At 36.3% G+C, this 25,496-nt stretch overlaps 1 protein-coding gene across 4 annotated transcripts in view; it reads right to left on the bottom strand.

The window, feature by feature from the left end:
- Positions 1-2,410: 2,410 nt before the first annotated feature.
- The window catches only part of CAMSAP2 (calmodulin regulated spectrin associated protein family member 2), an 82,152-nt gene continuing 59,066 nt past the window's right edge, over positions 2,411-25,496 (bottom strand). For 2 of the 4 annotated variants that reach the window (XM_015636211.2, XM_015636213.3), the window contains 11 exons: positions 21,834-21,927; positions 20,693-20,786; positions 17,022-17,092; positions 16,442-16,511; positions 13,413-15,624; positions 12,221-12,357; positions 11,480-11,700; positions 10,344-10,443; positions 8,170-8,285; positions 6,763-6,881; positions 2,411-5,662 (listed from right to left, as the gene is read on the bottom strand). In XM_015636211.2, the coding sequence (XP_015491697.1) occupies positions 5,357-5,662; positions 6,763-6,881; positions 8,170-8,285; positions 10,344-10,443; positions 11,480-11,700; positions 12,221-12,357; positions 13,413-15,624; positions 16,442-16,511; positions 17,022-17,092; positions 20,693-20,786; positions 21,834-21,927 (3,540 nt within the window). In that variant the 3' untranslated portion in view covers positions 2,411-5,356. The remainder of the gene's footprint in view (positions 5,663-6,762; positions 6,882-8,169; positions 8,286-10,343; positions 10,444-11,479; positions 11,701-12,220; positions 12,358-13,412; positions 15,625-16,441; positions 16,512-17,021; positions 17,093-20,692; positions 20,787-21,833; positions 21,928-25,496) is intronic. The other 2 variants (XM_015636214.3, XM_015636212.1) reach the window with 1 other exon arrangement.

Here is a 25,496-nt window from a genome sequence, read left to right as displayed (position 1 = left end):
AAACAAGAAAAATACTGAGCCAAAGTATAATCTGCCTTCAAGTAATTTAAATAATTGCAGGCTTGTGGGGCCTTGCCATGTCTTGTACTGCAGATATTTAGATCAGTGATGATGAGGAAATAATAAGACAGAGCTGCTGTGATGGAAAGCCCCATATTAGCTTTTAGTCTTTCTGCAAAGCTCCATTAACTGTGACATAAAAGTACATATAGATATTACTTAGTACGGCTCCATGAAGTTCGCATACGATTAACTGCAAACTTAAACATGTGACAAAAAAAAATTACTATCTTGCTTAAACAAATTTTCCAGTGGATAATGAAATACTTATTTACCCCTAAGCATTTTATACATCAAATTGTTTGTAATGTTGAATAGGAGTCTGAAGAAAGTTTTAAATAACTTTTTTTCAGTGAATGCTTAACTTCTTTGGGCTGTTTTCTGCCCTTTCTTGAATCCTGATGGTTATTAGCTCTTCTGATCAGTAGCAGTTCTATCATCCATCAGCATTATCCTTGAATTCAGGAATTTAATTAGAAGAACTTAATCTCCCAAAGACTCTACTGAAATGTATGTGTGTTGTAGGTTGCTTCCTTGCCTCTTACAACAGTGGTTTTGAGTGTAAGAGCGGCTTTCCTTTCTTGCTAGAAGAAAGTAAGCTGGAGTAACTTCCCTTCCATGTTTGATTCATTGCTGTAGTTGTCTAAATAAAGCATGTATTTTTTATTCTGTATGTAAGCAAATAAGTCTGAAGGTAAACGTGCATTTGTATGTATGCATATACAAATACACATCATGTGTATTTTTACCTAAATGGTAAAAAATGGACTGCTTTTAAAAAAATAGCTTACATAGATGTAAATGTTAAATATATTTTTCCCTGCCATCTGCACCTGGAATAAGAGTATTTATGGTTTTTTTTCCCATTTGTTGTTTTTCATTGATTTAACTGGAAAATGTAAAAGCAGCTGTAAAGGGTTGTGACTGTCAAGATACATTTTATAGCCACAATTCTTCAAGCTGCTTATTCAGCTCATTAAATTAGTAGCAAGGCAGCAAAGAAATGTGAATTTGCTGTTTGAAGAGATCTAAATAGTTAAAGTTTACCCCAGTGTCTTTTTTACTAAGTTGTTGAAAAGAAACCCCATCTGACATTGATGTGATCAGTACAGCTGGATTTGAGAAACAAAGCTGTTTTTTGCATCACATTTGTGCAGTGATCAATCCAAAACCTTTTGTTCCAAGCATGACTCTATACACTGGATCCCACAACAGCACAAATTTTGAATCAGAATTTTTGTACAAATTCAGTCAGGCACATAGGACAGTCGTATTAAGCAGGGCATGAGCTGAAGTTTCTCAGGGACAGTGTTATTATTTGCCAAAAGATAGAAAAAACAAAGTCTGTTCTGAAGCAGATCTGTACAAAGGCTGTTTTTGATGAAAATTTCGAGCTGGGCTCGTCACTGGAAAAATAGCTTTTCTAGATTCAACTGTGTGTTTGTGTTCCAATATAATTCCTTGCTTGTGTCAGCCTGTTTGTGATGCTGTACTGATGCTATATGGTAACTGAGCTGCCTGAAAAATAACCAGTTTTCAGGGGGAGGAGGGAAAGCTGTTAATTTTCTTCCACACTAGCTTTCAATTCAGCATTAAAAGGCCTACTGTCAGGTATTCTTGAAGTTACCCTTCAAACAGATCTGCAATTCTGAGATCCTTTATCTGTGTAAGTTAGCCCAGCAACTCAGTCTGCCTGCTGACAGTGCAGGGATGTCATGGCCACTTTCAGCATATCCTTGCTCTTACTCTGCAACCCAGCAGGACAACAAAAAACTCCCAAAAAGGCATGATTTGGACTGGGAAAATTACTAATTTACAAATCTGGAAGAGGCCTCTCATTTTTTTGACAGTGTTTCTGTTCAAGATAGCATCACTAGCAAGTACAAATTATTTCACTTGAAGTCATGCACGTGCTTTATACAGTACCTTGACAAAGATAAAACTTCAGTTCACCTTGACAACTTTTCAGTCTGAAGCAAACCTTTTAACCTGACCAGTAAGTTTCTGTGGCTTTGGAAAAATGGAAGCTAACCAGAGGCCAAAAGTATCAGATGACATAAAATTGTGAAATTCACTTCTGAGGAGAACAGGGTAACACCCTATTGTCCTCACAAATGAAATATGAAGCTTATTAAATTATTCAATAGCCTTTCTCTGATAACATAAGAAATTGAGATTATCTATGGAAGTATGACCGAAGATGGGAAACAGAAGAAGAAATTGTAATGGTGCATATTTCCTACAATTTCCACATTGATGAAATATGAGAAGAGCAAGATTTAAACATTAATGTGAACATTTTATAAATTTAGTTTATATTTAGAGGTAAGCAAGAAAACAAAAAAAAATATTATTTTGGTGCCATGCTTTTATTTAAATGAAAGGAAAAAACTACACTGTACCACATAAGTAGCAATGACAATATTTTACAGCACAGCATTTGAAAAAATATGGAAGCTATGCTCCATAGAAGTGGACAAGTAAGCACACAATACACTGTACATTTTTCAACAGTGCCCAATAAATCATAATTAAATAGCTGAATTTGGCTTTAAACAGCCAAATAATAAAAACTAACAGTCATACTAACATTAAAAAAAAAAATAAAAAAAATCAGTAGCTATAATGACTGTTAGAAGATGAAATTTTGCTCCAAAAACTAAGACGAGAGTTTGGCAATTCAGTTGTAGCAACAATAATAATACCCCTGATGAAAGCACCAGTGTGTTCTGGAAAGGTCAGTGATAAATACTGGCCTTTATGGAAAGCTTTTTTTTTTAATTTTCTTCTTTTTTTTAAACATGATCCAAACCAAAGATCCACTGTAATTAGAAAATTTGCAGGCTTAAAAAGGAAAAGCATCTCTAGCTTTACTTTTCCTGTATTAAGTAAAACTTTATACTGCGAGCAATGAAATTTTCAACTGCATTATTCACATTCTACTTTTAGACATTGCACAAGTCTTTAACCTGTTGACAAATGCAAATTTCATAATACATTCATATATATTTAAAATTACTCAAAGAATTCCTGTCATGTATTTAAGCTCACTTTGATTAGGTTGATGCATGTGTCTTTATGGTGTTGCAAATCTTCAGTTAAATCATAGAACAGATTTTAGAAATAAAAAGCCTCCCATGATAAAACTTCTTTTGAAGTTATTCACCATATGTGTGTCAGTTAATTCCAACCTCCTGGTTTCTTGAATCACTGTATATAATATACAGTTTCATATTGTTATTCAAGATGCTCCTACAATGGTATCTGTAGGAAGTGTCTAACAGGCAGAATGTGCAAACCCTCTTTCCCCTCTTTTTAATATTATTTATATCCTATATACACAATATGTATACACTTGAAATATAAGAGTTACATATCCTGGTGATATACATGCAAACAGTAGGAATCAGCTAACCACAAATAGTTTTGAGCCACATACATATTAAACATGTATTTTAAAGTGTTTTTTTCTTTTTTTACAGTTTTAACAAATATACATAAATATAAGAACATAAATTACAGTAAACTGATAGCATTGAGAAAATGTTTATAATCCAGATGCACTGATGCCTAAGGCCTTATAATAATTTAAAAAAGTACTGTTCTAAACTGCTTAATGACATCTCATTCCTGTGCATCTTTTCTCTAAGTAAATGAGCACATCATAGTAGTGAGGCAGCTTCTCTCAAAGCAGTTTAATGAGAGAAATACAAACATAATTTTTGTCTCCCATGAAACTGAATGGACTACATTATAGCACAATACTGTCTTATGTGAATGGAGTTGTCACAACACTGAAACAGAACAGAATCACAAATCATTCAAGTCTTTTCCTGAGAATGAGATTTCCCTCCCCCCAACAAATTCTCAATGTGTTTATGATGTTCTCAAAATAGCCACAGATTTAGGGGAGGCTTCAAGTTTGTTTTCTTTTTCTTTTTTTTTTTTTTTTTCAGAACAGTGCTATCGTAAAAGCAAATTATAAGAGAAACACTGAAAGAGGATAGTGATTTATAAATTAATCAAACACTGTTTTGAAATAAAATGCAGCCCTTTATAAATAATACTGAAATATGCCTAGAGTTTGGTTTTGCAAATGGTCATGTTGTAGATTTACTGAAATGTCAGTTAGGCTTTTTTGCCATACGTACTTAAAAATTGCTGTGTCACAAGACATGACCTGTTAGTGTCAAGAAAATAATTTATGAAGACAATGAAAATTCTTATCAGATGTCTGTTCCCTAGAAAACTGAATCAAGATCTGAAGGCAGGAAGTAGCCTGGATCTTAAAATCAATGGGAATTAGATACACGACTTCTCAAAGATCTGTGACTTAGTGAATTCTGTGATTCTTCTGAATATTTAGTGTTCTGTTAGGCAACATCAGGGATCTAGTTCTGAATGTTTCATGAGTTCCTGTTCCTTCCCCGAAGAAGCAGGACCTGACCGTGTGCTCTCTCTCCAGCTGGAACAGTGTAAAGCAATGAATGCACACTTGCTCAAACCATTTCAGAGACCTACCAAATCTTTTTACTGTGAGTTTTACTGGTGTTATGAACATGCACATGGTCAGTCATTACCTCAGATGGCAGCTTACTGAAACAGAAATAATTGCATCACCTTTACCCTGAGTTGTTAAATAATTCATTTGAAGGAAACTTCAAGCAGTTCAAAGGTTTTTCCTTTACTGTTTAGTTTATAAGCAAATCAATACTATTTAATTGAAAAAGAATTATAAATACACAGGGGAATGAATCTTGATTTTGTTACAGCACACAGTAAGGATCTTGTAGAACAGACCCATTCAGCTGTTATTCAGTGACATACAATTTATCATTTAGTCTTTACTGTAAGTCAGTATGCAAAGTTTGACGGTATTGAGAATATTAAGAAGTTTTTCTTTAGTGAAAGAAAAATATTTCAAGACAAGCACAAATACAAACATATAAGGCAACAGATGTAAAAAATGTAGTTTGAATCACTAAAGAGGAACATTCAGTGCTTCAGTGTATCTAATCAAAATACAGAGCAAATATACTCTATATGTTGCATTAGCACATACAAATCTCCACACAAGTCAAACACTTCCGTAATCACTCATAATTATTCACCTAAGAGTTAATCTTCTGCACTCCTAAACACTGTGTTTACATTCCAGTTGGACATGATAATAGAACTCGGTGTCCAGTTTTAAGTTCTAAGAGTCTTGTTGGCAACTAGAAATCTATTTCCTATAGGCAGTAAAGATGAAGTGCAAGTTTATCATAATTGTCTCAAGCAAATTTTTTCCCATCTACTATGCCTTGGTGGGTAAGAGTTTCTTAGGAGTTACTGGTCTCTTGGTTTGCCACAAATGGCTGTGAATGGTAATTGCATCAACACTGGCAGACAAAGTTTTGGCAGGTATGTGGCTAAATTGCTTCCTGTCAGAGTTGTATTTATACAGTCCCTCTATCATTTTCTTTGTGATAGATTTGGGACCTATTCCTGTTAATTTATTGATTTCTTCAGTATCAGGGCAGTACGTATACAGAGATCTGAACTGGCAGCCTGAATCCCGGAATAAGATTAAGAAATTATTGGCATCAGATTTTTCCATTTCCTTTAAAAGAAAAAGAAAGAAAAACATTCAGAATATGAATTTTGCATTGTAATTAGAAAACATTTCAATTCATTAGATTTCATTTTGAATCAGTTTTCTACATAGAGTTAAGCATGACATTTTTGCAGCTATTTTTTTTCTGGGATTTCTGAGGGTCATTTTGCTCCCGGTTAATTAAACTGCAAGAGTGTGTCCTGATTCCTGACTTGGTATTTCCAAAAAGTGTCTGGAAAGACAGAGAAAGCAGCATCTAGACATGGATACAGAAGGGTTGCAAAGAGAAGAAAAGGGCAATAAATACTGCTGTGAAGTTAATTCCAGAAATGAAATTCAGTCTGGATTCCAAGTGTCTGTGAGGTTTGATAATCAGTTAATCTGTTGTATTTGTCCTAGTTGCTAAATGGAACAGTCCTGTTATTCTCAAGGCTCAGACTCTGTTACTCCTTTTGCCAGGAAACACTGTCCCCGAGTTCTTATAATATTTGTGCATCTTCAAATGAGATGAAAGATTTACAGCAGCATAAAAGAGAAGACTGGAAGGCATCTTCCTGCAGTAGAAAGTCCTGAATTTGCCCTACTGCTTGGAAACTGTAGAAGAACCTAGAAGGGATGTATGTGAATTCTTTCTGTTCATGAGGGCACTGTGCTTTAGTTCTAAAGTTCCCAATGTGACGATCTCGATGTTTAAGGGAAAAAAACTTTGTGAGCAAATTATGAAAACCTAGCTATTGAAGTTTCCCCATAAAACATTAATTTTAACATTAATATCTATTTAATAACACAATTATTAATATAATTTTATTTCTTAATTATGCTATTAATTTATTAATAGCATTTAACATTAATAACTGTTAATTAAACGTGTGAATTCAGGTTCCTGTGCTGCATGTACAAAGTAACAGCTCTTGTTTCTACAGCACTGGAGAACCTTTCTGCCTACACAGGAAGCAAGTCACAGAAGTTACTCAATCCCTTCAATGACTGCTGCCATAATCTCTGAGGTTTCCTTTCAATACTGGTATTTATGCTTCAGAGTCTCCATAATGCCTGACTTTGGTTTGACATAGGTGTTTGTGCTTTTTGGGGAAAAATGCTCTTACCTCCAGGATCTTTTTCTTTTGACCTTCATTTACTTTTCCAGCCAGGCAGCAATGTGCCAGTGCATTCTGAATTATATACTTATTGGATTTAGCACTGGGTTCTTTGAAGAGCTTTGGTCCTGTGCAAAAGGAATGACAAATAAGCTAAATTAATCAATAAGCCAACAGAGTTACTTTGAATGCTATGAAGCACTTCTGGTGTGGAACTTTTGCATGCATAGAAACACAAATCCAGGAATAACACAGAATAACGTTAGAGACTACGAATATCACAAACAAGTAGACTGTCATTCAGCTGTCACTGAATTTACTTACAAATGTCTTTCATTATCAAATCATTATTATTGGCAGCCTTGGTAAATATTTTTTCTCTCAGAGGACCTTTTCTATGAACAACATTTCTATGACAACATTTTGCTTTTTCTAACCAAAATTTCAGTTGTCCAGGAGAGAGTGAAGTCTTTATTTCTTTTTCTACACCTGTGATTTCAAGGGTGTGAGGTATAACAAAGAGGCATATGCAGTGCTTAGAATAACTGTTGCCTGTCCTCTTTGGAATTCCAGAAATGTTTTACCCAAAAAAACAGGGATGAAAGATCTGGCCTTACATTTGACAAGTTATTCTGTCTTTAAAATGATTAATCTGGTTGAAGGAGAATCTCCCATTTTAGTTTCTGAAATGTATGTGTACTTGGGTCAAGATCATTTGAAAAAATCCAACACATGAGTACCAACTAGGAAAATAATGTACAAGCATCAATTAAATTTAAGATTAAATCTCAGTTTGTCTAAACTTTGGGGGGAAAAAAACTCTAGAAAATACCTAACTTTATGCTACTCTTCTCACAAAGAAAGTGATATTAGGTTGGCAAAAGCAGAGATGATGCAAGGTCTTGGCAGTATCACACGTGGTATAGTTAGAAAAAAGGGAGGAAAATACCATTATTATTTGATTCATAATATAATAAAGAATTAGTAGTCCGATCATGAAGTTTTTCATAAACAACAAAGGATCTGTCAGGAAAAAAAATAGTACAGAATATTTTTCTTTGCATTGCTAAGAAGATTTTTTGCTGTTGCAACTTGGTTTTTGAATTTTGTAACTCTATTCTAAATTGAGTTGAAATATCAAAACTTTGTACCTTGCTAGAGTCACTACTGAAGTACAGAATGATGTGTGAGCCCATGTGCTCTTCTGAGTCTGACTGAAATTTATTGTGGTTATCACAAATGCTATTGAGTCAGTATTTTTATTTTGGATTTAAAATGTTAACTTGTATTATTACTTTCTACTTTGAAGGGGAAATCTCAATCAAGTTTTAGCAAGCCAAATCAAAGTAACTGAAAACTTTTCATGCATAGAACCAATAATAAGCAGGTACTTTTCTGACTATTGTTGCTACTGACCTGTGTACTCTGTAGCAGAGGCGACTGAAGAAGTTGTAGATGCATTTTCCCAATCTTTTTCTCCATTACGACTACCAAAGCGACTTGGAGATAAAAATCCTTCCACAGATTCAGACCTAAACGTTAGTTTTAGAATTTATTAAAAAAATTCACAATGTTCAGCTGGGAAGCCTTCTGATATGAAAAGAAGGCAAGGTAGAGCACAATGATTTGAATTGTAAACTATAAATCTCAATGCACAATATTTAGTGCATTTTGAGTGATGCAAGAAGTTGGTCTTTAGGTGAGGTATATGTTAATTTTTGGGCTACATCTGAGGGACAGAAACCTAATAGATGTTCTTGGTTGTGAAATTGAATTACTAAGTGAAAATTCATGTTACTTTTAACATGTACTGGCAAACCAATGTTATCTCACGTAGTGAACAAACCAGCTCTTCATAGAATGATGAAGTAAAAATTTAGTTCATTTACACTTATGACTGCAACAACTTGCAGTGAGAACTGCTGTATTTAAGACAGCAAAACAATTTCCCTTCTGGTTTTTGTTTTCACAAGCAATAACTTCTGGTGCTGTAATTCTTCAGGCTGCACTCAAACGTGGATAAATTTGCATTTAAAGGTCTAAATAAGTGTCGTGGTCAATTCTTGGAAATGACTGGTAATTGGTCAGGAGGAAAAACTCCCATCAGCCATCAGCACCTCCAACTTCCCCTCTCTCCTCAGCTGCCTTAAAGGTAAAGCTACCCCATGACATTAAGATTGTCAAGTTTTCTTAAATTATTACAAGATACTTAAAATATTTTTGATTGTGGCTACTGCAAAAGCCAGTCGAATTTGCATCTTGGAACGGAAGTTTTCTAAGTGAGAAAAAGGCACAGAATAAGGAAAAAAGTGGTATTGTATCAAAATTTGTGTGCATGCTCATTTTCAGTAAAATCAGCAAGAGATAAAAATTCAGTTTATAGTATCTCCTACACCTTTTGTGATTAACACCTGCATGAAGAAGGTGACAAATGTATCACTGAGATTCTCTCAGTGGGATCATCAAAAACAATGGTGATGCGAGGACAACGTGACAATATGGGTTTGGAAAGATACAGAAAATTCTTTCAACTCTGTTGCTTTTATAATGTTTTAAAAGTCTCAATCCCCTAAACAAATCCAAAGCTTGAGGAAGCTGTACTGCTCATTATGAGCATTGTACAGCACTGTACAACTCCAGCTACATACACAGGGGTCATCTCCTGCAAAGCCTGTGTAGATGAGCAACATCAAGCCTCTTGTAATAGCTAATATAGCTGGTAGAAATCCCCCTTTCAATAAAAACTGGTAATTTTTAAGAGATAACAAGATATATTAGGCTAATTGGATAATTTATGAAAGTTTCTTATGTAATAACTAGAAAGTCAGGTCTTGAGACATCAAGGTAATTGAGAAGTCAACTGAAGCCAGCTGCAGGTTTATCAAAGCTGGTGAATAATGTGCAGTGGCTACGAAGACATGACATGCAATATCAAAATATGTAGTAGTCCTTATCAACCTCCTTCTCCTACTTTGCCTTTCTTTCCTATTTCTTTTTTATACAAAGAAAATAGTATTTGTCTGAATATTATCAAGTAGTTCACAGAAATAGTAATTTTTCTCTGAATGATAATACAGGCTTTGTACTGAAAAATTTAAATTTTTTTTCTGTTATTTTCAGGTGGTTTTTAGTGCAAAATAAATTCTGATGTTTGGAAAAGGCTGAAGTCCTTGTGAGAATTCAATAATTCCCTGTACAGCTGCTAAAGAAAAAAAACCAAACAGAAAAAGAAACTTGTATGTTGAAAAAAGAAAAGCAGCTATTTAGTTGCACATAGCAAATAGGTTTAGTAAAATAACCACAGGTTGAGACTTAGATACAAGCAGGTGAATTAAAGAGGGCGTGTGAACAGCATTTTGTTTTGACCTCATTTATACCTGCCCAACTGGTTTACATGGTAAAATTTGCAAAACAAATGATCATGGCTTGATTCCTGAATGTCTGACAGTGGAAAGTATCCGTGTCTCAAATGAGGAAAACATACCTGTTCTCAGAGTACACAGTATATACATGACCTCTAAAAAATTCATGCTAGTTTTACATAGCTGATTATGAAATTCTATTAAATGAAATGGTTATTTTAGCTTTACCTTGGTGTTCTCTTGCCTGACTGCACACTCTCATTGTCCCCTGTATTCAGCGATGCCAATGAAAGACTAGATACTGAAAAAACACGATAAAGCTGTGAACCTGGATAAAAACAAAGTTAAATCTTATACACCTATGCAAGTAGGAGAGTCTGTTCATCAGACCAACACCAGCATCTGAAAGTCAGTAAGAGCTTTTCTACGTGGGACTAACACCCATCCATGATATACCTGCATGCATATGTGCTGCACTTCATGTGAACATTTGCTGACACCCAGCCTTTGGCAGCCACCAGGAATGGGCTCAGGCTAAGCACTAATGGGAAGCATGGACTTGGGAATATTGGCAATATGCAAATCAAAGAATGCAATTAAAGTTAGTAAGACCTCTTGAAAGAGAGCTTAAGAGACTTAATTTAAAGCTTGGGATGGATTCTTGGAAGGTGTTAAGGAAATACTTGAAATTCCACTGAAGACAGAGGGAAGCAGCCAGAGAAAATGTAGCACAACAACAAGGGTAGAGTAGGCTGTAACAAGAAGAATCACTGAGCAATCTGGTTATTTTTTCTAATTGTAAATTGACAATACTTCTTCCAGCCATTACTGCAAGTTCTTTTGTATCTAAAAGAATGCTAAGTTGTTCCACATGGTTAGTGTTGCTATGTTCTTAACTATACATGCAGTTGGTAAGCAAAATAGAAAAAAAACATGAAATATTGAAGTAACTTTCAAATTTTAATTTTATCCGTATTGTGTGAGTTTACATATTCTTACCTTATGGTCACCATTTTAGTTATTGATCTCTTATCTCCCAACTTTTATTCATTCTTAGCTCTACAGGTGCAAGAAGAGATTAGTGAAGAAAACATGGGTGTGTGTGTAAAACTTGCAACACACATTCATCCTTCCACTGGGTTTTCACAGCTAAAATTTTTGTTTGTTGATATATGCATGCACGCATAGCAGGTAAGTGACATTCATCTTTCCATTTCTATGCCAAATTTTGCTTTCAGATTTGGACACGTGCAGTTTCAATTTAGCACAAGACACTCAATAGATATGCACGTGCTTGTTAGGACCAAAACCCAAGCTGGTGTTTTAGCATGAACAGACTCTTTCTCCACATAAACATTTGTTACCTGGTGGACCTTTGATTGGTGTCTTAGGTGATTCAATATGGTCTCTATGAATAGATTTTGGACGTGGCTTTTTCTGTTTGATTGAGAGGGAACGTGGCTTTATGACAGTATCCATGTCTTCCATAAGCTTTAGTTGTTTCCTTCTCATATATTCCTGCTTAATAAATTCTCGCCGTGCTCGTTCATCCTCCTTCTTCTGACGTTCTTCTTCTGTTTTGCGTCTAAAATGTTACCAAAAAGATTCAGCACTAGAAACTTTTCAAATAAGGGATTTTAGCGGGCACAGTGACAACAACACAGGCATCAGGTTTTTGGAACTTCAATGTTCTCAAACACCCGTAAGAGACAATTGCTTTTAAATTTTTTTTAAATTTTCAGAGAGTTTTAACTTTTTGGGATATTGCTACTAATAAAACCAAACACAGGTTTATGAGCTTCACTGCTGTAACTGAGTGAACATCGTGCATTTGTGCAGAGAGAACCCTGAGGGATACAGGCTGCCACAGAAGGTGCTCTGAGGAGCTGTGCTCAGGCCAGCACAGCTCCCAGCCTGAGAGCTACAGACTGATGCCACCTGCTGTCCTGCAGGGCCAGCTGGGCCCTCCCACACATCTGGCTCTAGCAGTAAATAACTTGGATATTAAGATGCAATTTTTTGACATGCAGATTACACTTTTAACTAAACCAGACATTTTTATGTTCACTCTTACTGATCATTTGGATCAGGATATGTAGTTTTACCTTGTCTCTTCCTTCTTATGTTCTAGTTCTGCTTCCAGCTGCTGCTTTCGAAGCAAAGTCTCTCTTTCCCTTCTCAAACGCTTCTCCAACAATGCTGCTCGTTTCATTGCCATATCATTTTCTGCCTTTTGATCATCCTAGCAACCATTTTTGAAGGAAAAGGATCAAAAATATTAAGATCTCTAAATTCAGCAACTGATTTTGCCAAGTCATTGGCACTTAATTCTGTACACTGTGTATCCTAACGTACTCTTGCAGTATTTGGAATAAGTTTATTTTTGAAGCTTTTTTGAAGACTCTTAAAAACTTCATAATGGAATTTTTCCATCCTGAGTCAAAGAAAATTCAACACTGATATGAGAAAACTTGCTAAGTGAGATATTTTATTTTTGAGTCAGATCCCACATAGCATAAATTTCTTTCAGCTCTGGAAGAGTCTACATGTATGAACATGAAGGTAATTATCGCAAACCCCAATAATTATGCACCATATAAAAGTAACTTCTGAGCAAGCCACATATTTTGTTAGAACTGGGGAATGCTTCTAGACAAGCAAGGTAAATCTAGATACATGGTAAAAAATTTTGGGGTATTCTAAGACAGAAACAAGTCTAGACCACTGTCTTACAATATGCATTATAGGTAAAAGCCTGTCTGAATACAGCTCTTTAATAAGTCTCCAATTAGTGTTTCCAAATACAAACTTCAAAAGAGAGTCTCAGCAGGCTGTACTTCCTTAGGTAGCTGACAGAGGGAAAAAGGCTTTCCAAAGTGCAATTCAAAAATGTGAATAATTTTTAAAATGGCAGGCTGTTAAGTACTTAAAAAAATTTTAGTTAAATTTGGGGATGAGGTGGGGAAGTGAGGGTGAGATGTGAGCACATTTAATTAAGATCAACAAACCATATGTTAAAAATAAATCTACATTCACATGCATCTTCCTCACCAAGACGTCCAAGCACTCTTCCATAACTATGAATGGAAAGGGGTACTCTGACATGCTCAGAACTGCAATATGGTAGAATCTCACCACTTCTTTCATGCCAAATTAACCAAGTCCAAAAGATAAGGCTACACATTTACAGTTGCAGTACTATCTGCTTTGACTTCAATCATCAGCAACATCCATGTTTCAATTAACGATTCAAACAAAGTTTAACAGCTGACATACATATTCCATTAGTTCTCTTACCTTAAAAAAGAATCCACAGCACACTTTCTGATCATCTTCAAACTGTTCTCTATCACTCTCACCTTCATATTTCTCAACAGATATCTCACTTTTTTCTGGTGGCTTCAAATCTGATAGGGAAACTTCAATTAAGTTAGCTGTTTTGGGAGCTGGAGGTGGTAAAATTGGTTGGCTTAGCTGATCTTCATTTGGGGTGAGGCAGACGGTTTCTGTGATAGGCTGAGATAATACTTCAGAAACATTAGATTCAATAGGCTTAATCTCCTTTTCCTCCAACTTCTGCTCACCCTGTTTTGGCAATTTTGGTCCTTCTTCTTTTGCTACCTCTTCTGTAGATTTGACTTCTTTCAAAAGATTTCCCTTTAACTGAGGTTCACTTACATGTTCACCATCATCTCCAAAGCAAACAAATGATCTAGTCTGAATGGGAACCTGACTGGGAGAAAACCTCCTCAAACGGGGAAGACTGTCCACAGACCGTGGGGCAGTCAAGGTACGGTTTAGAGGTGTTATTTTCAGTTCATTTGGCCTAGGAGTCCTTTGCATTTTGATGTGAAAAGAAGCATTTTTCCTGTTGGAAGATTGTGGAGATTGATGTGTAGAGCGAGGAGATTCCTGTGAGAAAGGTGCAACAGGAGCCGGAGTGCCCCCTTGCCTTGAAGAAGACTTGAAGTCCCGAATCTGCTTCTGAGGAGAAGGTTGAGGAGGAGAAATAACCCAAGCCTGTTGCTCTCTCATCTGCATCAGCATCTCCTGCTGAAGGGATAGACGTTGCATTTCTTGTTGTAGAAAGTGTAGGGAAGAGTTTAGTTTTTCAATAGATTTTGTATATTCTAAGAGATCTCCATCATTAAGATTTTCTTCTGAGGGGCTTGCTAAATTCCATTGCTTTTCAGCATCTCCAGAAGTAGCAGGAGATTTTAACCATTTGCTCTGAGAATTTTCTGAGTTTTCTTTTATTAATTCTGGAGTCTTACTAATTTGGTCATCTGATTTTTGAATTTCCTTTTCTTTCGACCGATTGCTGTCAGTGAATACCTTCTCATCTTCAGCTCCTGCTGCTTCCTCTCGGAGAGGTGATACCTGATCACCTTTCTTTTTCACAACGTTGAGAAATGCTGTTCTTCCCATTTTCTGCCGCTGCTTTGTGAATGCAGCTTCAACTTTCTTCTTTTGTGCTTCAATGGCTCGCCTCTTTTCCTCTAGCTTCATCCTCAGCTGTACCATTTCAGAAGCCAATAATTGTGTAGTGTCTCTTCCTTGAGGAACAGATGCCTCCTCAGGAATGTGAGCCCAAGCAACCATATGAGGGATGTTCAGCTCAGAACCTTCTGGTGTGGTTTTCTGAGAACTGCTTCCACTGCTTTTACTATCTGTGTGATTCAACTTCCTGAATTTCTGCTCAGCAAAGCTGGTCATTTTAACCCCTGAGCTTGAAGAAGCACTGCTGCCCGCTTGTGATTTAGTACTTACTGAGCTGGGACAGGGACTTAATTGATCTCTGTGATTGCCAGCCCGCATGTCATAATCCTGGAGAAATTTAGATGGTTCTTCCATGTCAGAGTCCATGCTTACAGTATAATCTCTCAAAGAAGAATCCTCATCCATTGTCTCTGGGATATCTTCTGACGGGACATGTATTCCGGTATCTACTTCTGTGTTGTCAGTCACAGGACTCAGAGCACCTTTAGTGTCTGTGATTATATCTGGGGTAGTCTGATTTGGTTTAATGTTTGAATTCAAGATGCTCATTTCCCGATTGTGAAGAAAAAACCCATTTGTAATTTGGTCTGTTTGGAGAAGTCTGGGAGATTTTTCAGTGTCATGAATTATCTGCAAAGCCTCTTCAATGCTTGGTGTCTCAATCTGATTGCCAAAATCATCCAGAACTGCCCTGTTTTGCAGAGCTCCATTTGGAAACCTGTAGTGTCTGCTCTCATTGGCATTTCTTTGATTTGCATTAAGAGACTGATTGGCCTTTGTGTCATTAAGAGGTGTCATGTCCTTTTCCTCTTCAATATCTTGATTCTCCTCTTCTCCATTTACTGGTTTGAAGGACAGATTTTTTCTAGAATGCTTTGACATGCGGTTGATGTTTCCTGCAAGGCCTTCATTGCTCACAGATCTAGGAATTACTCTGTTTGGAGTAGATACTGGAATGCTTTTCTCTTTGTCAAAAGGAATGTCAAATGAAACTCCGTGTAATGATGACCTGATAGAGACCAGAATAGAGAAAGTAACTGAGTAGCTCATGGCTATTAGTAAAGATAACAAAATACTTGTATTTGGTTTTAAAATTATTTTAAGCTGGTAGCATTAATGGCACTGTTAGGTGTACTGCATTTTACCTAGCTTCAAATATAATAAATATGCATATATTTTTAGATAGATAAATAAATAGATAGAAATATAATAAAATTTTAAAGAGCACAATAGAACAGAATGTAACAACATTTTCTTTCATCTCAGCCACTTTTTACTACTTGGAAAAAAATTCTGGGCATTTTAGGAGTAGAGGAGTTGCCACCATAGATCAAAAGGAAGGCGTGAAAAGACACAATTTACACACCACTGTAAGTCTTACCATTTTAACTTTGGTTTATACCCTACAGATTAAGAGTGTATGACTGGTCTAACTGAAAACTAAAACATTCAGCCTGACTGTTCTTAGCATCCCCAAAATATTACAAGCTTAAATGCTACTGAGATCATTAGCTATGTTACTGTTACCATGCTTAGTTCACTGTCATGAGTAAATATGAACATATTTCACACCAACAATTCAAATATCTAAAGTATAGCTCTTTCAGTGTAAAGAATAAATTATTTATTTCTGAAGAGTGTTTCTTATTAACCAATTTTTAATCCATGATTTTTATCTTTCAGTTTTATCTTTCTTTTTCTACTTTTTCAAGTAGTTTACAAGAATTCTTATTACAAGACTCTGAAAATCCAGATGACAATGGAACATTTACTACTACTCATAACCAAACCCCAGTATTTTATAACTAGCTTGTAAGACTACTTACCTTTTTTCTTTGGGCCATGTCCCTACTTGCCCATCTACATAAGACATTGATGTAGACCTCCTGATGACTCCTAAGTGAAACAAAAATAGGAGTCAATGTAACTACTGTGAGGAATGATTTTAACATCACCTTATGTAGCTTTAACAAATTAATCTGCTTCCCTACTCAGAACACTGCGATCAGAAAAAAGTGTTTTTATATAGAAAATACAAGTAGAGCAACAAGGCCAATTTCATCCTGAATATATACTTTATCACTCATCCCTCAAAGAACTTACTGTTGTGTAAAATATTGTACCAATCCTACTAAAATATACCACAAATACATGTTGTAAGCCATCTTCCACATAATCAAAAGAGAAGTCAAATAAAAAAAATTTGGTACAAACATGTACCAAATGTCCCACTTGTATATTTTATAAATTAGAGAAGTCAATTATGTAAATTAATTGATTTTTCATATAAAGGTCTCCCTCTATTTCTGCATTAATTATGTTTGAATAAATACAAGCAGGATAGCAATTTAGTCAGAGGATGACACTTTGTCTCATTGCCTCTCCCAGCCCTTTGTGAATGGTTACCTGGAACAGATGAATAAGGCTGCTGGGGTGTATGCAATTGGTGAGGTGGTGTGTAAGCTGGACTTTCCAACCTATAAAGCAAGAGACATTAACTTAGAATTAATACATCAAAAGCCACAATACAAAGGGCAACCAGTTACCCTGTCCTTGGCCAAGACAAAAACAGATTTATTTTTTGTGATGGGAAAGAAAGTGAGGTGTAGTTCTCTTCTGGAAATATTAATCAACTGAAAAGAGAACACTGTAATAACCTTGGACTGGAATTAATGCAGGTGGACCAAAAAGTCAAAAAGGTATTTTTCATACACAAACAGCTACAGAGCTGATGCATAAGTTTTGTTAATGTACTTGTCTCTTGATTTATTTCATGTAAATATCTCTATTAGAAGGTTCCATTATTTACATTTGATTTCAGTAAAAAGTCTAAACAAACATGAGCAAAATAAGGCAGCTCCTACTGGCCTCAAAACTGAGTAACTGCAGCCAGTATCACATACTTTCCACACATTTCTATTTTCAGTTGCTTAGTTTGAAACTTCTGCTTTGTGTAAGGACTGCAACATGCAGTGTAAGTGGATAAAGATTTTGTGATAGACATGACTTTATAAATAAAAAAATATATATTCCCCACTAAAGGAGTAATTACAGAGATTTCCTGTTTCTACTTACACAGATACTTTATTTGGTTTACAGAGAAGGTCTGTAATTTAGTAGCTGTGTTAATCCAGGATCAGATTAACATAATTCAGTGTTTTGATCAAGGTGCTTTTTCATGATCAGAACAAAGACACATACATAAAGACACATGGATTTGTATGTAAAATAATTCTTGAGAAACCAGACTTCAAACACAAGCTGGATTAAATCCTTTCATGTTTTGAATTTTGTCCACTGAATTGAAGAGTACATTCCCAAACTCACATTTTTCAGTCAGAATATTTTAGTGTTATTATATTATATATACTGTATATACTATTATATATATATATACTGTATAGTGTAGAAATGTCGGTAAATAATATTTGCAGGAAGGATATTCACATCAATTTAAGAAAAATACAATCTACAAAAGCACCTTTCACAACTATATATTAAATTATTCAATATAGGTTCCCATGAATTCCTGATTTTTTTTGTGTCAATAACATGTTTTAAATTTGAGATTTCTGTGAAAATTTTAAAATCCTAATGTCTGTAAGTTATCTTAAAAGCATACTTTCCAGCTTTAACCCTGCAGCCTGTGAAAATTTGCTACCATGAAGAAAATCTATATACTTAATTTTCCTTGGGGAAAAGACTGATTTTGGCACCAAGCCTGGGTTCCATGACAACCTCAGACATTGTAATGCTCACTGCCACAGTCCCACTCCCTCCTCTGTGCGGGCTTTGGCTCTCCAGCCGATCCTCTTGAGTCATTTCAACAAGCTAAGGTGACAGAAGAACATTCACTTTTTCCAACTGGGTTCATTTTTACTGTCCTTGTGCACTGAAATGGCAACTCAAACACTCAAGGGCCAGGAATGCACAGTTGGGACAGGGAGGAAGGCCAGGACCACAAACAACATCCTGCAGTCATGTCTGTTCTGCCAGGGAACCTGTAGCCTGTGTGTTGGATTCCAACCATCTGAAATTACTTTTTTGGGGCCCTCCTTTGTCGTGCAGTGATGTATCATCAGGTTGGATGAAATACGCTGGTTTATGAGGAGAGATACAGCAAATGGCCTTGGGAGCCCCTGCTTCAAAGGATATGCAGTTCAAAACTGCTGGTTCTTGTTCTCCTGGCTTATATGCTCAGCTTACGTGAAAATAAAATCATTGTCTGCAAGAGAAACACACTTTGGATACAAACAGGAAAAGGAATTTGGAATCCCAGCATTTAATGGTAGTAAAAATATTACTCGCTTTTTAAAATCAGCATAGATTCCAAAACACTAAAAATGTTCTTAGGAACCTTAAACCTCAAACCTAATCAAACCCTCACCCCTCTCTCTAGAACCCCATCCAGAAACAACAGAAAAGGCTAAACAGGGTTATCTGGGTTGGAAATCAACCATTTGCTAATATCCAGTTAAAATGCTAATTTTATCCTTCTCCTATGTGTCAGTTTAGATACACTCAATAAACCAAAAGTCCCCAAATTATAAATGTATTGTAATGCTGTCTTTCATTCACTAGGTCCAGATCAGGTGACTGGAAGGCTTTCTTTACTTTGACAAAAGAAAGGTTAAAAAGAAGGCCTAACATACAATTTATGTCCATTATTATAGAAAGAACAGGTTTGAAAAGGCCTTTAAGATCATAAAGTCCAGCTGTTAACCCTGCCAAGGCCACCACTAAACCATGTCTGTAAGTTCCACATGTACACATCTTAAATACTTCCAGGGCTGGAGGCTCCATCGCTCTCCAGGCAGCCTGTTCCAATGCTTGACAACTGTTTTTGGTGACAAACATTTTGCTAATATCCAATATAAACCTTTCCTAGCATAAATGGAGGCTGTTTCCTCTTCTCCTATGGCTTTTTCCACGGGAGAGACCAATCTCCACCTGTCTAGAGCCTTCTTTCAGGGAGCTGTGGAAAGTGATTAGGTCTCCCTTGAGAAATTCATCAAGTCTATGATGAGCCACAGAACACAGGGGAAAAACAGGATGTTTCTACATTGCTTCGTAATCTGTACCAGTAATATTAAAAAGAATGTTTCACATTGTCTTGGTTTTGTTTGGAATAGAGTGAATTTCCATCCTGGTAGCTGGTGCAGTGCTGTGTTTTGGATTCAGTGTGAGAGCACTGTTGATAACACACTGGTGTTTTAGTTGCTGCTCTGCTCAGTAATGCTTTCTCTAAGTCAAGGACTTCTCCTTGCCTGGTACCAGCGAGGAGGTGCAGGAGGAGCTGTGAGGGAGCGTGGCCAGGACAGCTGAGCTGAGCTGGCCACAGGGACATTGCAAACCATGGCTGCTGTGCTCAGGATGAACTGGGGGAGTTGGCCGGGAGGGGCCGATCGCTGCTGGAGGGAGCAATCATAATGTGCAGCACTTCTGTTCCTGGGGTTTATTCTCCTCTCTCCTTTTCATTACAACTATTATTATTATCATCATCATATTTTATTTTGTTTCAAATTATTAAACTGTTCTTGTGAGATTTACACTTTCTTTCCAATTCTCCTCCCCATCAGGTGGCAGTTGGGGTGGGAAATTAATCACAGCATAAGTAATTTTTTTTTATCAATTTGAATTTCATGGTACTATAGTAACATAAGCAAATCAAACAAAAACCATCACTCAGGGTTTTTCTTGCTGTTATCTCAGTTTACTTTCATTATGTGAATTCCAGAAAAGCAGCTCCTTCAGAGCACACCTGGTCAGCAGCTCCACTTGAAATTGAGGAGGACAAAGGCCATGTGACACCTCTGCACTGAATGCTGAGGGTTGTTTTGGACACTGGTAAGATAAGAGCACGCTGTCCAAGTGTACAAACATGAACAAAGCAGTCTGCCACGCAGCAGGGAGGAAGGGCTGAATAATGGGATATTGCACAAAATTCCACAGATTGTATCTGCTAACTCAATCACTGAGCTTTGCAAAAAGGCAAAAACACCGAATTAAAAAATCTTTTTGCTGTTGATCAGAAAGGAGGGGATTGTGAAACAGTACTAGTGATTCTCTGACATTACCTGGATACAAAGTCAGAACCAGATGGACCATCCACATAATTTCTTCTGTTAGCATTCAAGCTGTGAGCAGAAGCTGTATCTTTTGCAGGTTCAGCTGCCAGGAAGAACAAAGTTCAAATTATAGTTTAGTATTCAGTTAAGTTACACAGTAGAAAAGCTGTCCAAAATAATCTGAAATAATGATTTTCAAAGATTTACAGAATTTACATTGATTCCATTACTTAGATTAAAACTTCCTTTCCTCTTTACATCTTCTGAAGCTCACATACTGGCCCTAATTAAAGAAATGGAGAGTGACAAAATAGACTAGAAAAAGCAAGGGAAGAACTAATACAGAAAAATAAACTAAAAAAAATTAAAAGGAAACAGTTTTAGAAAAAGTTGTTGTTCTGGAAGAAATGTTTCTGATAAAAGTTCTTCTCCCCAAACCCTTAGACTGACTAGAAAATAGGCTTTTTGTCACACCCTAAAACAGTTAGCACTATTTAAAGATTTGTATCAGATTTGTATGTGCTATAAAGCATAAAAATGAAGAAAGGTATAAGAGCCACCAAATGAAAATCTCTTCCTAGTGCATGGAAAGCCAATCACAGCACTGCTCTGTGAAAATGTCAGTTACCTGAAATGTTAGTTACCTCAAAGTAGTCATTAACAGATCTCAAGATCTATCCAAGATCTTTAAATTTTTAAATTTTGATTTTTAAATCTGAAAATTGCTGATGGAAGATGGTGTCTTTGCAGTGGGTAAAAAATGCCATTTTACAATTAGCTCTCTATTCATCTTGCCCATCTTCTCAGGAACATAAATTCTTCAGGCTGACTTCTGTTCTTGGTTTCTTATTATGTTTGTAATTCCTGCATGGGCATAAATGGATTCCAGGCTTGTTTAGGTCAGGAAAATTTGCAAGTGATTATACCACAACAATTTAAATGAGTTTTTGGTAACAGACAACAAAATCTAATTATGATTTATGAGATGAGGATTTAAAATTAAGAAAGAGTGCTCCTCTCCTTCTTTAAGGGGGTTGTACACTGCCAAATCCTGTTAAATAAAGTATTCACTGCATCTGTGAACACAATGGCAATCTGTACACATACATATCAAAACATGCATATTAAAGCCAATCCATAACATAATTACCTTGGGGATGCACAACAACACGGGGTTGTACAAATGATGGCTTCACCACTTCAAACCACCAGAACAATTCTGCCATGAACACCATGTAATTGCTCTACATGAAATAAAAAAAAGATGGAGATAAATTGATGTTAGAACACAAGCCCGCAAATAAACAGATTAAGCAGCATTTGGGAAATGGCTCTTTTCAGTGAGTTTACAATCTTCACTTATTTTACAATCTTCACTGTTCTTTTAGAAATAGAGACCAGTACAACTGATCTGTAGAACCAATACATAACTTGACCAGATTGCAACTGACTGGGTTGAAACGTTTCATAACAAGCATATGCTCAAGCCTGGAGTCTTGCAGGGAGGGCAGAGAGGAACAGGATGGGTGAAAAAAGATGCCTGCCAGAGATCAGCCATTTCCATTAAAAAATAGCAGTGAAAAGCCCATTGGAAGGCTAGGCAATGCTTTTTTCAGGGATTTTTAACGTTAAGAAGTATGGCAGCCCTTTGGTTTAGTACAGGAAGCTGGAATCTGATTTTACGTTTGTGATGAGTATGTGCTTTTGTCACACTTGCGAAGTTCTGCCCAAATTTTACAAATCTTTAATGCAAAACAAAAAACAGCAGCAGAGTTTCTTGACTGCAGGTCAGAACAAGGTTTTAGCTCCAAAGGCTTATGCACTGCTGATAGATATGTCCCTACTGTATGTTCCCATTACACAGCTATGAAAGACAGCGTAGGAGCCACCAGATTAAACATGAGAGGAAAAACAGACGCAAAGGAAAAAACAACTGGTGACAAACTGCTACAATAACAAAAATCAATAGAGGAAAGCCAGGCAGGAGCAGTTGTTTCTGCTGCAAGAGCATATGAGAAGTGCAAAAAAACCCAGGTTTTAGTTGTTGTCTGTGGAGGCTGAAGAGTTCAGAGGCCAAAGCTCTACATCTTCAGTGCCACTTCAAATCTAGAAATATCAACTGAATGAGATCAGCAAATATCCAGGTCTGAGCTGGCTCAAGCAGGTGCACAGACCTGTGCCACCAGTCTTACAAAGTTTGAAGATGTAAACAATGCTTATACATTAAGCTGGGAAATTATAATTAAACAACTTTTTCAAAGAGTTTCTTTCAAAAGTTCGAAGCAAAAATGTCATTCTAATTAAAAAACAAACTCCACATTAAGAATAAGAACATAATTTTAAAATAAACAAAATATATACTAAAAACTTTGATAATAAATGAGATAATCTCAATTCTGCATCAGTATTTGAAAATATAATTTTGAGGATCTGACACTTTTGCTTCAGATTTATTTTTCCTGAAGATTTCTAACATAGGGATACTCAGACCAAAAGGTACTCCTACACTGTACTATATTGTGAAGGGATCAGGCCGATGTTGCATAGTTATTACACAGAAGTTATAAATAGGATAGGAAAAACCCCATCGCTGCCTATTCAGCTCAACAGAACTGAATGAGGAAAAGTGCATAGCAGAATCTTTTCCATTCAAGTAAATGTCAAGCATAGCATTTCAGTATCACACATGGATTTCATTAGGAAGCTTAGACCATGAAAAAATCAGATGTATTTCTCAGACAAAATGTGATTCTTAATACTACAAATTCAAAACATTATAAATTCTCTCAGAATACTTTTCCCTTACCCTTGCCTCTCCTTAAATTTTTATATTTTTAACTTGATGGTTTTTTTTAGTAAAAAATTAAATCATAAAATGTTCTAATCATAGCTTTGTCCCCATCCAAAATAATATTGCATTTAGATACTCCAATTTCTTATGTTTATGTTGAAATGCTGCATTTCAACAAAAAATACACAATAGTGTGACCATTTTATGAAGGCCAGATAGTTCTTCTGAGAGTATCTGCTACACAGTCCTGAGCTGCTGCAAGACAGTTTGTTTTTCTAAAGTCACCAAAGCAGTAATTACTGAACTAAAAATGAAAGTGCTGCACAGCCTACTGAGAACAGAGGCTACTTTAGATGCCTGATGGTGAGCCATCATGATGAAAATCACGTTTTCCCACAAGTTATTTTTAGTCAGAAAGGGACATTAAGAATGATCGAAGGGAAACACTGATGATCACTGACATTTTTTAAAAAAAAAAACTAGCAGTGCGTCTGTAGTAATGTTGCTATCCAGGACTTGAAAGAATGTAGCTATGATTTCCATAGATTTTGCCTTGATTTTGGTGACAGAAATTCTAACAGCTTGCCATATGATTATCACATGCACTTACACACAACAATATTCAGAAGCATAACAGTATTTTAACAGTAATAAAATCTCAGGAAGCTCTGAGAAGTCCAGGCCGGCTCAAGTCCCCTGAACAGCAGATGGCAGACTTGCACCTTAAGAGATCATTATTAGCTAAACATTCTCATTTAATTTCAAATACTTGAAATAAATGACACCCTCCTAATACCAATAGGTTTAGATCTGCATGTTTATAGAATAACCACAATATCATATACACAAATGATACATTTAATTCGTTGTCAGGCTTGCATCCATTAAAATTGGGTGTGAGAGCAGCCAGAGGCCTTTAGATTTTTTTTCCAAAATTAACACAAAATACACAGTAAACTGTTTTACCGTGATGCACCTTAAAATATTTGTTCAGTGGGCCAGGAAAGGTCACATGCAAATCCATAGCTTTTTTGTTATACAACTGCCAACACAAATGCTTCGAGGCTGCAGAAAACTGGACTGTCACATATGTCTCGAGAAGGCCAGACTACAGCTGTGTATGATCCAAGCACTACCAGTTTGTCCTCTGTCCTGCCACAAGCTAATAAATGCCACAACAATTCAGTTTTAAAATCCACTGTGCCTTGTTTCAGACCAGAACGGAGAGGGAAGAGAGGCTGATTAACATCAGTGAAAGTAAACCACTCTGCTTCCCTTTAAATAATGAGTCAGGAACATTTGGTCCCTCTCAGGGAGAAACTTTCTCAAAAAACTATTCCCTGGTTGAATCTTACTTTTAATTCCTGACTCCTGATCCTGAATCCTTTTCATCTAGCCAGATGGGAATGAAATGGCTGAACTGACTCCCACCATACATAATAAATGCCTCACCAAGTGCAGCCAGCTGCTCTCCCAGGTTCTTAAGGGGCTCCAGTTGCTGGTTTAGGTGATCAGCCTGGCTGGCAGTGGGAGAGAAAGTTGTGCAACATGTGTGGACATTGTGCAGCTCTGAATTTCCAGGATTTATCTATGCAATACATTTGAAGACTATTTTTCATGTCTCTGGTGCTGATTGAAGCTTCTGCTTATGTTGTTTACAAATAAACACCATCAATGTTACATCAGAAAGTACAAGTATTCAAAACTGCTCAAGTGCAATAAATATTTTTTTAATATAAATCAACCCTTCAGATATAATATACTCCTGTTCAATTCACCAGTGGGGAAAAAAAAGTTCTGGATCTGAATAAAAAAAGATTTGACAGGGCAAATGGTTTTTATGCCACTCTGGTTAGTAATCAGGTGCAAAAATAAGGTACCCATTCCATGTGCTCAGCTATGATTCTTCACAGTTTGGTGTCTGGCCCACATCTAGGTCAGAGGAACCCCCTTTCAGTCAAGACACAGCAATCGTCTCTGATGAAAATTTGATGAAATGACGCAGACTTGCATAATTTCACA

Source organism: Parus major, chromosome 8, assembly GCF_001522545.3.
Source record: "Parus major isolate Abel chromosome 8, Parus_major1.1, whole genome shotgun sequence".
NCBI classification, from domain to species: Eukaryota; Metazoa; Chordata; class Aves; order Passeriformes; family Paridae; genus Parus; species Parus major.
This window is presented reverse-complemented; position numbering and strand designations above follow the sequence as displayed.